Source organism: Synchiropus splendidus, chromosome 13 (assembly GCF_027744825.2).
Source record: "Synchiropus splendidus isolate RoL2022-P1 chromosome 13, RoL_Sspl_1.0, whole genome shotgun sequence".
NCBI classification, from domain to species: Eukaryota; Metazoa; Chordata; class Actinopteri; order Syngnathiformes; family Callionymidae; genus Synchiropus; species Synchiropus splendidus.
Window position 1 is genome coordinate 4718674 of NC_071346.1, and position 13597 is coordinate 4732270.

Here is a 13597-nt window from a genome sequence, read left to right on the forward strand (position 1 = left end):
AATAACTATTAACTTTTTTCCCGTTGTATTGCTATGTCTCCCCAGCAAGAAGGAACGAAGGATGAGGGGCTCCTGCCGCGCTGTTAAGGCCATTACGTCACAGTTTTGGATGAGAGTGGTGATTTTGTTACGGTAGGTCGATGCACGTCATCAAGAGAGTTCGTTAAAAAAAAACGCTTTTTACATTAGAACAACTGCGATGTGATGCGCGGGCACTGGTGTAGTTCTGGTAGCGGCCGGCAGAGGGCGCGCGGCCTCTTGTGGATCAGACGAAAAGATGGTTTTGGAGCTGAGCGAGGAGGAGGGAGTGGGGGGCGGGGGGGGTCCTGATCGTAACGGCGAGGAGGTGGGATGGAAGGATGGAGAGAGAGAGAGAGAGGGGAGAGAGAGGGAGGAGAGTCTGTCCTGTTTCAATGAATCCCGCGCGCGGAGACGGACGCAGCCTGACAAAGTCCAGACTCGACAACAACTGGATGGATTTTTCTCTCTGACTCCGCTCCTCCATCCGGGACTTCCATGACTCCGCAGGGACCCGGGCCGGAGTTGATGGTCTCTGAGGCGCGAGGTGAACCATGGCAGCGGCGCTGAGCATCCTAACTTTGGCGGTGACTTTGAGCCGAGGTACGTTTTGGTTCTTCCTCTCCTCCGCCAAACTTTCCTCCACTTTCAGCCTCGCACGAGCCGCGCGCGTGTGCGGAGGTTCGGCGGGGAGTCGCGCTGCGTTCAGGTGCTCCTGTTCGGGGGGGGCATGAATGTGTAGACACGCGCGCGCACACGCACACACTAATGACCCTTTTGAATAAGGATGGTGCCTTAAGTTCTTTGTTTTTTGTTCCTGGGTAACATGAGGTTTTTGATAAACGACCACACACGCGCGCTCACAACACGCGTCATATTCATAATTTTAAAATCACACGACTGATGCCCATTGTGTTTGACACACACACACACACACACACACTCACTCGCGGACAATGGTGCCATTAGTATGCTGGAAGCGGCCAGGTGCGCGCGCGTGTGTGCGTGTGTGTGTGTGACATTTTATTTTCTTCCTATTCATATTAGTCACGAAAATGAAGCGTTGGTGTGACCAACCATGGTGCGTTCAGGCGCTTCTTTGGAGTGTTTAATTTCACCTTTCACAATGACTTGTACTTATTATAAAATATTTTTTAAAAAAAGAAAAGCATCAGGATTGTAAGGACATTGGATCAGTCATGAGGCGTTCAGGAGCTTCTATTGGTTCTCTAGGAAAACTCCTTCATATGTGGACAAAATAGACTGACTCATGCTGGTGGTGCGTTCAGGTGCTTGTTTTAATTGAGCATCGGTGACCCAAGTGTTCTGTTTCTTTTATCGCCCGTTGTCTTGTCACGAGCTCCGGATTACATGAATGGATGGTGTGTGGCAGGCGCGCGCGCACACGCACTCCGGGGCTGTGTAAAAAGCTCCCATGATTGATGAGCCTCGTCTGGTTCGGTCACCTCGGTCGCAACACGCATGCGCAGCAGACACCTTGACTCCTCACTCGCTGGCGCGCCCTCCCGCCTGCGTGCACGGCGCGACCGTGAGACGTGCACGTGCAAACGTTGTTGCCGTTTCCCAGCCAGATGGAGAGCTGCGCTGTGACGCGCCGGAGAGCGGCCATCACGATTATTAATGCCCCCGTGAATCGATCACTTCTGATAGATGGCGCCTCTGCGCGCGCGCACGCGCGCGCACACGCACTTGAGCATGACAGAGTGGCGGGGCGAGAGGAGCGAGTGTGTGAGAGCAGAAAATACAGAGGTGATTAACTGAGGTGGTCCGCGGCTCTGTGTGTGAGCGCGTGCGTGCGTGCGTGTGTGCGTGTACCTGCCCGGGCACCTGGGTCCCTGGTGCCTCTGGCTGCCGGTGTGGTGAACCAGAGACGCTGATCCTGTCAGACAGACCGTCAGAAGAGCTCTCGGGCTGTCGGAACACTTGCCAGAGCAAGGTCGCCGGTGCGATTCCAGTGGCAGTGGAGCGACGCTGCGTTGATCTCCAGGCACAGAATAGCGAGGTAGAATATAGACGCCAATTTTCGGTCCTCAGAGGAGCCATTTTGGAACGCAGTGTGTTCTCCGTGACATTTGAGTCGGCAGTTTGCAAGAGGTGAGCCACTGTCAACACTATACGTGTGGGAGCCACACATGACCACGACTTGACTCCAGAGCTGCTGCTGTGACTCAGATGATCCTCGAGTCTTTACAGAGTCTCCACTCATTCTCCACTCTCCTCTCTCACAGTTGGTGCCCCATGAAAATGACCCACATTCCCTCAGATGTGTAGGACTCGTTCTTTAGACGTGAGAATGAAACGGACTCACTTTTGAAGGGACTCACGCGGGTTTGTTTGACTCAGCCGCAAGTGGTTTCTGATTTCCCAAAGAAAGAACAGCTCTCGCTGAGTCATCAGGATTCATACAGCAGGGGACTCACTCACATGTGTAGGACTCCTCTGTAGGACTCCTCTGTTTAGTCCGCTTAGTTTTCCTACTGGAGTTCATCTGAGTCTTGTCCGGTTGTACGACTTCTACTGAGCGTTACTGGGTGATGAAACACCAGAGTAAGCAGAGTGAGCAGGTCCATGAGATCTGGGAGGCGGTGATGAGTCTGGCTGCAGTGAGCCCCTCACAGAGCCAAGTCCCTTCCCTCCCTGTCAGTGTGGCGGCGGCGGCCCAGCGTGTCAGTGTGGTGCACCGCACGCGTGAGGCTGGTGTAATTACTATTCCTCCCCGCATGTGTGGAAGTTGACCGCAGGCCTCTGAAGGCAGCTGAACCTCCTGGTGCCGGCGCAGCACAGCCTTCCTGCACCGCCAGCACCGGTCCCACCCGCACACATGCACACGCTGGCTTTCTCCTCTGCTCTTTCCTGGAGAGACGGTGGAGAGACGGTGGAGAGACGGAGGTCGCCTGAGACCAGGAGCGGAGGAGGCAGCAGTCTGGTGACTGGAGAGAGCTGAGGGATGAGCCGGCTGAGGGAGGAAAACCGGGGCCACACTGAGACTCTGTGATGCTCCACATCGACTAGAACTCACACCTGAAGTGGGCTCCATGTTGCCAAGTGTGCAACACTGGATGAGTCTCAGTCTCTGTTGTCAGACCACAGTTCTAGTTGAGACACTGATCAAACTGACACGTCAAACCTCCCAGTCTGAGACATCTAGTCTTTAATGACAAGTCGTAAATTTACCTGCTAAACTAGAGAGTCTTAAGTCTGCATGATACACTGGAAATCAGAGAGCGACTTGGTAAATTAGGAGAGCCAAGTAAGACTTGGTATACATGGAAGTCTGTAACTGACTTGGTAAACTGGGAAGTCCAGTATTGACGAGGAATTCAGGAAATTACCTTGTAAACCAGGCAGTACTCAATTGACTTGCTAAATTATGTCCAAGTCTTGGGTTGTTGAATTGACTTGGTGAACTGACAAGTGCAAAAGAGACCTGGGAAATTAAGGTGTCCAAAATAGACTTGGCATACTCGGAAGACCATGACTGAGCTGAAAAGAATGTCACAGATTATTTAAACCATGAAGTCAGAAATAGACTTGGCGAGCTGAAATGTCCAGAAGTGACTTGGTGAACAAAGGTTGTCTGTATTGGGAGATGGAAAATATACTTGGTAAGCAAGGGAGCCCCAAACAAACAGGAAAACACTTGTTAAAATAGGAGGCCTGGAATAGACTTGGCAAACAAGACAGTACAAAATGTTCCTGGCAAATTAGGACGCCCAAAATCGACTTGGCATACTTCCATGTAGGTTACATGCTTGGTAAAGGGGGCGAGTCCATTTTTGACTTGCAAGTCAGGAAGTCAGATAATGACGTGGTAAACAAGGAAGTACAAAATTGACTTGGTAAATGGGAAACTACTGACACAGACTCGGTGAAGCAAGTGCGAAGTCTGACATTGACTTGGTAACTGACCAAAGCAGACGAGTGAACATGTCAGACTTGCTGTTTCGGTCTATACCTACGGTTGACAGCGAGTCACCTCAATAAGCTACGCTGGTGGCGCTCTCTCATCCCAGCGTGTCGTCGAGACGCGGCCGAGTCGAGTCCAGGTCACCAGCCCTGGCGGCTCTTTAGCCGAAGAGTCACGAGCGGCCGATAAAGGCGCTCGTATAAAGCGCCGTCCGATTTCACAACGGAGGGAAACAAGCCGATGATGGCGGCGCTGCTTGTGCCGCCGCCAGCGTTGATTGATTTTGTATCTTTAATGACCCTGCGTACAGTTTGGGAGCCGCTGGAGCGGCACTGATGAATATTTCTTCCATGAGTGGCCCCAGGATCAATCCGGCTCGGCGGCCGGCTCAGCCGTAAAAGCCGATATGAGAGCTCCACTGACTCGGCCGCTTTTAATTGGCCGGTGAAATGAAATCCACTTGAATGGAAAAGTCTAATGAAGATGATGGGAAGTGGCACGGCGCGCGGGGGACTCGAGGTCCGAGTCCGAGTCCCTCACCGAGTCAGAAATGAGGAGTGAAAGCAAGGGACAGTGAAGTGGGCGATGGATTGATGTGACGTCTGATGCGCTCGTGAGCCCCGGCCGCCTCACGTGCGCGGGAACTCTGCGTCGGCCGATATTACCACTGACAAGCTTCAATCTGAGCCGCATGTCAGCACGGATGAAGCGGGAGATGGCTGGAGGGAGGGAAGGTGTGGGGGGGATGGAGGGGGAGGAAGGTAAACAGAAGACCAGAGGAGAGAGAGAGAGGAACTCCTTTAGAGGCCGTAATTAGGAAGAGGAGGATGGAAAAGAGAAGCGGCAGCAGGTGAAAGGCCGAGGAGGAGTTTGCTTTTACTGACAAGTCAGCGAATACCGTACGAGTTTGGCTCGGAAGGAAATGGACTGGACAGAGAAGAGGAGGAGGGTTGTGTAACTTCAGTTGGTCCTGCCTCTGTTGCACGGACGACGCAGATGTTTCTGCCCCCTACTGGCCAGGCAGGAAGTTACTGTCGGTGAGTCACAGGGACTCACTTCGGTGTCCAAGATCTGACTTGCTGAGTGGCTTGATGAGTCATTCTCAAGTACGACAAGACAACGTCGCTTTTATCGGCCGGCGATTCAAGTGCGGCTACGTTCAGAAACATTGTTTTATTTCCTGCTTTGGGTGAGACTGCCCCCTGCTGGTCAAGCAGCCAAACAACAGGAGGAATCACTCTTGTTTTCAAATTTAAATCAGAGATTCCCATTTGAAGGACTCACTTGGACGTGTGGGATTCGTGTTATAAAATTAGTCGCGCTGTCTTTCGCTAACAAGTAAGGGAGGAGGGTAGGGTAGGAGTCACGGAGGTGTTTTTATTGGCTCAACAGAGCAAGAGGATTCAAGTCAGAGGGACTCGCTCACATCCTTCCCTGCCTGACTTGTAAATACCTGCAGCGGGCGGCACTGACGACACAAATTTGGTCTCTCGTGACTATTGTTTTCACTTTTCACTTGATGGAGGACACATGTCTTACTGCCCCCTACTGGTGTCTGTCGCACTAGCAGTCAGCAAGAAATGCAGGTGTGCACATCCATCTTCTGAGTGCAAGTCACGGGGCCTCCTCCCAGTGAAGACCGCACTAGTCCAGCACATATCCTGACTAGATGTCCAAGAGAGTCCAGGAAAATTTGGATCAAACGGGTGACCCCAGTGAAGAGTAGCACTCCATGGAGAGTTTTGTCTCTTGGCTCAGCTCAGGCTGAGTCAGCATCCTTCCTTCACCGGTGAACAAGACCTCAAGGTTCTGGTAAACCAAAGCTTTTCCAAGCGAGACAAGAGCTTGAAGCGCTCAAAGTGACGGACGGGAGCCGGAAGAGCGAAGAGACGGAAGCCAGATGAGGCTTCAGGATGAGAGGAGGAGGAGGAGTCGGGGAGCCCAGATTTATGTGCAGCGGCGGTGGCGGCGGCTGCAGAGACGGAGCCGAGGCAAACGACCGGCCTATAATAGATGGGACTCTCCTGGGAGAGCAGGCCCCGAGTTTTCCAGGCTTTTCCAGCATATTTCAGCGCCGCCACTGCAGTGCACAAAGAAGCGCCGCCCTCCAGAAGCCTGGGCTCTCCTCTCCACCAGCGCTCAATAAAAGTGATAAAAGGCTGGAAGTAACCCTTCTCCTGCCTTTTTTTTCTTCTTCTTTTTGGGAGAAAGCGAGAACTGGCCTTTTCTCTCCACGGAGTCGCTCTCAAAGAAACACAGACATCAAGTGGAAACGCTGCAAAGAGCTGCTTCTTTGTATGAAGAAAAGATGTCAGTGGAAAGGGCCGGCGGATCAATACGCACAAGTTTGCGCGTCTCGGCGTGTCGGAGTCGTGTGCGCGGGGGCGAGGGAGGGTGGAGTGGGCCTCCCACGTGAAATCCATTCAGAGACGTCCCAAGGAATAAGAATGAGAAATTGTTGAGCGCGCTGAATTCAATCAGTCTGATCCATTACAAGGTCGCCATCACAAGCTTTTCCTTCGGTCTTTGCCCGGGATTAGTGCGCGTGTGTGTGTGGGTGCCTGGTTTGGCTGGACTTGTGGGGACCGATTCTTGGAAACAAGAAAGGTTCAGCCTCAATTTCAGGATGAAAGCTTCAAAATAACCGTGTTGAAATTTGAACTTTGGTTTCAGTCCTGTTTAACTGTAGCCATTTGTTCTGGTCTTGGGTGAGAAGGGTTATGGCACTGAGCGGACCCCACAAAGATAGTGTTACGTGTGTGTGTGTGTGTGTGTGTGTATCAACACATTTTTTATTCCACTTCTTACTCATAATTTTTTAATGTCTTTTTGGAATCCATTATTTTACCTCTCATTGCATCACATTGTTGAATTAAATATTTCTTTTTTTTTTTTTTTTTGCAGTTTTTCTATTTAATTTTGATGTCTATTACGCCCAGTTCTCATGGTATTTTCTTCTAAAATTGATGCACCTTCATTTTTTTGAGTAGCATTTATACCAAATTTTCATCATCCTGTTCAGTCAAATTCAATATTTGTATTTTGTTTCTAATTTGTATGACACCTTCTGTCATATTAAGAGTTATAAATCTTCATTTTGCGAATGACTTTTTTCTAATATATATTTTAAGTTCTCTTTAAAAATTTTAGAATAATATAATATCATATCATATATTATTATTTACTTCAGTATTTGTATTATTTTATCTCTCATTATTACAGTTTCACTTGTACTAAGAAATGCAAAATTAATCTTTTTGTCCAAATTTTTGCTGTGATTTTATTTTATTTTTTTATTTTATTTATTTATAGTTTTTTCTTCTCTTTTGTGTTTAATTTTATGATATGAACCTTTTTCTGCCTGATATATTTTTAATAATGCTATTTGCTGTTTAATGTCCTGAAGTAAATTAATATTTTATTTTATTTTATTTTATTTTACTTTATTGTGTGTAGTTGTTAGACTGTAGTCCTGAGAAACAGAAGAGACTTCATTAGTCAAGGAATCAAACCTGGTTAACATTGTGAGAGACTCAGGTCCGGACGAGTCGCTCTGACCTGAGTCAAAGTTGAGTCAAAGAGACTCACTTCGGTGATGTGAAAGAGTGTTCGCCACACTCTCACCTATAAACATCTGACTCGTCCTGACTCAAAAGTGATTTGAGTGTGGAATGACTCCTACAGTGGCTGTGAACCTGGCAACAGATGAGGCTGAAAAGAGTCAATTCAAGTCTCCTGATGTTTCTAATTCTATTAGAGGGAAACTTCCTCTGCTGAAGTTTGTTTCGCTTCTTTGAGTCGACTGCGTAACAATCCTAATCCTAGTTTAACTCTCCCTGCAGAGGAGGATCCCCCCAACTTTATCTGAACTGTGTCACTGAACGACTGACTTTGAAATCTTCATTCAGCCCTTTATCAGCGGGATTCTTCTCCTCCGCTGGATCCGCTGATAAAAGCCGGCGCAGCCATTTGATGATGGAGATGGACAAGATGATTGCTGCTGATGAAAGCGCGTCTCCATCGCCGCTCGGCGCCTTGGTGTTTCCGTCTCCATCCGTCGGTCCGTCTCCGTTTTAATTCCAGTCGATAACTATCAGCCACTGACAAAAAAAAAAAAAAAAAAAAGCCGGGTGTCGGTGTGTGATGAGGCGAGGAGGAGAGGAGGAGGAGGCGCCGCTGGTGATGAGAGGACACACAGGCGCGCGCTATCTCAGTGAAGCCTGGCTCGCCCGGGCGCAGGCCAGATAAGAGCGCCGCTCTCCGTGGTGCTGGACGGCAGGTCTGCGGTCGCCATGACAGCAGAGGAAGTTATGACATCAGGTAGCAAAGAGGGCTTTGGTTTATTAAGCAAGACAGGTAGAGGAGGGCGGCCCTCAGAATAGGCAAACTATCATGAGCTAGTAACATCTGCGGCCAGGCGCGTCATCGCTGAGAAGCACTCCCTGTAAGCTTGGGAGGAATCGAGCTGCGCCTCACCTTCTCTCTGCAGCAGAGTTCCAGAGGGTGATGAGGAACGCGATGAGGAACCTGGAGCTTCTCCGGGTGGTCATATTTTCAGAAGCTTCCTGGACCCGTACCTACGGTGTGCTCCAGTTACCGTGGTGCTGGGATGTGACATCGCTGCTGTTCCAGTGGCCTAAGTGGGAAGGCTAGCCATTGTTAGCATGGTCCGGGTTGTAGTTCACATCTGATGAAATAAATAAAAAATACTAAATACATATAAATACTTTCGATACAATCATTTCAATATATGTGCGTCGAACAATGCTATGCATTGGACCTTTAGTGAAGTTAGACGTGGAATAAACCCTATATTAATGGAGCTGGTGACGTTCCGAGCAGCCATCTTGGATTGTGTGGCGTCATAGCAGGCGGAGCTAAGAATTTCCCAGGTCAGAGGGCAGCTGGAACTAGAAGGTGTCTGTTAGACGCCATCTTGAAACCCAGTTATCCCCGATTATCTGCAGGGTTTGAGGAAATGTTGGCAAAAATAGGGGCCGTTTTATAAAACCCATCCCCCAGACTGTTCTAAACTCCGCCCACGCTCTCTCTTCCGTCATGTCGAGAAGCGTCTCCATCTTTACCGCCACAAAGAAGGCGACGCTTTCGATGGCTTCGTTTGTTTGACAGCGTTCAAAAGAAGGTGAAAAGTTATGGACCGATTTGGATGAGATTTCAGGACCGAATGTGAAGAGGGATGAAAAGAGAAAATGGTTCTATTTTAGGAGTGATTCAGTGCTCGAGTCCCGGTCAGTTAGGTTTAGGTTGGTGGAGGTTTGCACTCTCTGAGTGCTTTTGGGTAGCACCTTTCCTGTGACTCAGACAGAAGGGTCCTTGTCACTGCTCAGTCTCCACTCTGGTTCCGGAGCATCTCGCTGCCCAGTTCTGAGGCGCTGGAATGTGTTTCAGAACCATTGTGTTTTCATGGCTTGGGAGCCAAACGTGTCCTGGAGAAACGCAGCCGCTGAGAAAGACCTGGGTGTTGTGATGAAATGGCCTGCAAGTGCGCGTGTGTGTGTGTGTGAGTGATTTCCTTTGAACAGTAGGACCATTCAAACTGTGTGCGCGAGGGTGTGTGTGCCAATCACACACTATATTGAGAGGAGTGAAAGGAAAATAAAAGAAAAGGTCTGCTGCTCGCTCACTAGTGATGGAGGAGGGGGGTGTGGGGGGGGCGAGCGAGGGAGCACCAGCGAGCTTATTGGGGAGAGCGGCGAGAGAAACAGATAATTTCTCTGCTCTTCTTTTTAAATAAGTCTGTTGCTATAGCAACCGGCCGCTGGAGGAGGAGCGGGCGGGGGAAGTAGGGGTGCACCAGAGGAATGGGGGAGGAGAGCGGGGCGCCGTGGTGATGATGCTGGAGCTGGGGAGTCGCCATAGCAACGGCCGAGGAGGGAGAAAATGGAGAAACTTAAAAAAGATTAAGGAAGGACGGCGGAATTTGAAGAGATTTATTCAGACGGTGAATGGGTTTCTTCCAGCGACTCACTCCTGGTGAATGGAGCGACTCGCCTGTCGACCTGTTGGGGAGCCCCGGCCGCTCGAGTGACTCGGCTCGGTCTTTAGGTCTGTTGAAAGCTGAGGAGTCTGGGTTTGATCAGGTTTCTGCCTCCTCATGAGGAAGGCTCAGCGGCAGGAAAATTATTACATTTTCATTATTCTCATCGCCAAATTTAACTCAGAGACTTTTGTAAAACAATAAAATATAACTCATATCCCATATAGACAATAAATATATTACAGTCTTTATAATAAATGAACTTGATAAAGTAATAATTGAACTAAAATATGATATAATAGAAAAATGTAAATAAATAAATACTGTTTTGATAGAAATTATTTGTGAAGGTTTTAGAAACAATACATTCATAAATGCAGAATATGGCAATTTAATTCTAATAAAGTCAAAGGAGAAAATTCACTGGTTTGATATCGTATTTTTAAAAAGCCAAATGATTAATTCCTTTCATTCGAATTCAATATTTGCAGTTTGAGCTGAATCTACATGAAATATTAACAGAATAAACAACTATTTTGAAAAAAAAAAACGTGAACGTTACATTGATGCATGCAACATCGATCCTCGGATGATAACGTCCCCCTCAAGCAGATGAAACATAAAAGACCATCTGCTATGCTTTGTGGAATAAAACCATAGTCCTAATTTTGTCCAATAAATAATATAAAATGTCCATCTTCTCAGTACAATAGATGCCAATAAAGTGATTAATAAAAAAATCCACTGTACAGCAAAATCTTATATCCTTAATCTAATATTTAAAAATAAAAAACTGATAAAATATGTGTAAAAATTAATGTGAAATATTAAATATAAAGTAGTGTATAGTGATATCATATACAATATTTAAAAAATACAGTTCTTCTGAGGTATTTTCATTGTCTTATTTACATATTTACTACTACATGACTTACGTGAATATGAACCATAAAGAAATGATTTCCTTCCCCACACTATGATCGGGGGTGTTTCTCCGACGTGTCAGGCGTTTAAAAGCCGGTGTGAGTCAACATGCTAGCATGTTATCGTCTCCCGCTAGCACCGCTGATAACAGTTTCCCCCGTCAGCCCTGCGAGCTTTAAAAAAAACTGCCCTTTAAATGCAGGCCCCAGTCGCATCGGAAGTTTGGGTCGGAAAAAAAAAAAAAGTAATCACACTGCCAAACACTGAGGCGGGGAGATAAGCGGCGGGCGGCGAGGTGATACCGCTGAACTCCAGAAGTGGAGATATGAGCTGCCGAGATGATAGCGGCGGCCGCCTGATTGTCCATTCGCAGCTCTTGACCACACATGACCTCCATCACTGAGGGCGAGTCGGCGGTGAGAAAGTGGGAGACCGACTTCCCGGAGAGAGGCGATTGATTGGAAGCCACAGAGTTCAGACAGAGCCGCTGCCGCCGACTCCATCGGCCCCCGGCGCCGCAGGGATCGGGAAGAAGAGCAGTCAAGGGTCAGATTCAGTGTCCGAACTCTCGCCGAGTATTTGTGGTCCGGAGAAAGAAGAAATGTCACTGCGGGAGGAAAAGTCGCAGCTCAGAGTTGTTGCTCTCAAGCTAGCTTTGCTAACATGCAGCCCAATGCTAACACAGAGCCGCTAACTCACGAGCCCAGGAATGATTCAGCTCTATATCTAACATGAATAAAGAGATATTCATGGAGCTACAAAATGAGTTGGAAAAAATACAACTGAAAACGCAATGCAAAATTGAATAACAAAATGAGTGTGTATCGATATACAGCCAAAAACCTGGAACTAATTTCATATTTATTAATGAACTATTATGTAAACAACATTGTCACAATAATAAATGAGTAATAAGTAATGTAATTTTGAATTAGCTCATTGAATTTTTTTTTTTAATATAGCAACATTTTAAAAAAAGAGGAAAGAAATTGAATTATTTCAAAAAAAAAATAACCCCCAATGTTTCAAATATCATGTGTGAAATATAGTCATGAAAGTTTGCCATTTATCATGGAAAGTACTGTCTGTCAAAAGTAGTGTGTGCCTTTAAGTTGAATCCAATATCGAAACCAGATCGATTTGGTGAGAACATATAAAATGTATATAAAGAAACAAAGAAAAAAGCTTACAAATATACTGAAATCTAAACAAAAATAAATGGGTTTTTATTGACAGAAGTGTGTGGTGAGGGAATCGTCGGGAATGATACAGTGAGGAAAAGTTGAAATAGTAGCAGACTGACAGAGAGAAGTGAGGAGGCCGGGGGAAGGGGAGTTTCAGGAGAGTCTGACTCTGAGACGACAGTGGATGAGAAGTTTTCCGTCTGACTCCGACACACGTCACAGAAGAGAACCGCCGCTTCAAAGAGCAGCTTTTACTTGATCAATCTTTTCTCCTCCGACTCTGAAGTTTGTGTGGGTGCGATGACTTTTGATCCTCAGATGAGTCGGAGCCTTTCAACGGTTCCCACTCTGCTGACGTGAATCATCTCCAGCGCTTCAACATCAGCGAACAGCAGGACTCCAACAAGTTGATGGTTGGTAGGGAACCTGACTCGGTCGTTACGAAGTGGGGGGGGGGGGCAACTTCGCGTCTCATCAAGTCGTCGCTACACTTGGTATCAGGCGAACATCTCAACTTCATCAGAGGACACAGCCATCAGTCTCTGGATGTAGCAACGTGCTAAGAAGTCGCTAACACAACAGCTTATTAGCTTGAGAATCAACTCACAAAACCCACGAACAAGATAGGAAAGACACGACAATGAACGACTTAACAAAGGACAAAGCAAAACAGGAAGTCACTAAACACAACAGCAACTCGCTACACACAAAAGTGACTCGCTAAACACAAGAGTGACCAGTTAAACACAACAGTGACTCACTAAACACAACAGTGACTCCCTAAACACAATAGCGACTCGCTAAACACAACAGTGACCCGCTAAACATAACAGTGAATCACTGAACACAACAGTGACTCACTAAACACAACAGTGATTCACTAAACACAACAGTGAATTGCTAAACACAACAGTGAATCGCTAAACACAACAGTGACTCACTAAACACAACAGTGACTCACTAAACACAACAGTGAATCGCTAAACACAACAGTGACTCGCTAAACACAACAGTGACTTGCTAAACACAACAGTGACTCGCTAAACACAACAGTGACTCACTAAACACAACAGTGACTCACTAAACACAACAGTGAATCGCTAAACACAACAGTGACTCGCTAAACACAACAGTGACTCGCTAAACACAACAGTGACTTGCTAAACACAACAGTGACTCGCTAAACACAACAGTGACTCACTAAACACAACAGTGACTCACTAAACACAACAGTGAATCGCTAAACACAACAGTGACTCGCTAAACACAACAGTGACTTGCTAAACACAACAGTGACTCTCTAAACACAACAATGACTCGCTAAACACAACAGTGACTCTCTAAACACAACAGTGTTTAAACTGTACACAATAGTGAATCGCTAAACATAAGAGTGTCTCACTAAACACAATTGTGACTTGCTGAACACAACAGTGACTCTCTAAACACAACAGTGAATCACTGAGCACAACAATGACTCACTTAACACAGTGTCTCGCTGAACACAACAGTGAAATATTGCCAGAACAGCAACAATAACAGAGT

The 13597-nt window shown here is 47.1% G+C and overlaps 1 protein-coding gene across 4 annotated transcripts in view; it reads left to right on the top strand.

Annotated features, from left to right (window-relative positions):
* The first annotated feature begins 386 nt into the window (after positions 1-386).
* Positions 387-13597, top strand: part of kirrel1b (kirre like nephrin family adhesion molecule 1b) — a 64226-nt gene continuing 51015 nt past the window's right edge. For all 4 annotated transcript variants that reach the window (XM_053884310.1, XM_053884313.1, XM_053884311.1 and 1 more), the window contains exon 1: positions 387-621. In XM_053884310.1, coding sequence (XP_053740285.1) covers positions 573-621 — 49 coding nt within the window. In that variant the 5' untranslated portion in view covers positions 387-572. The remainder of the gene's footprint in view (positions 622-13597) is intronic.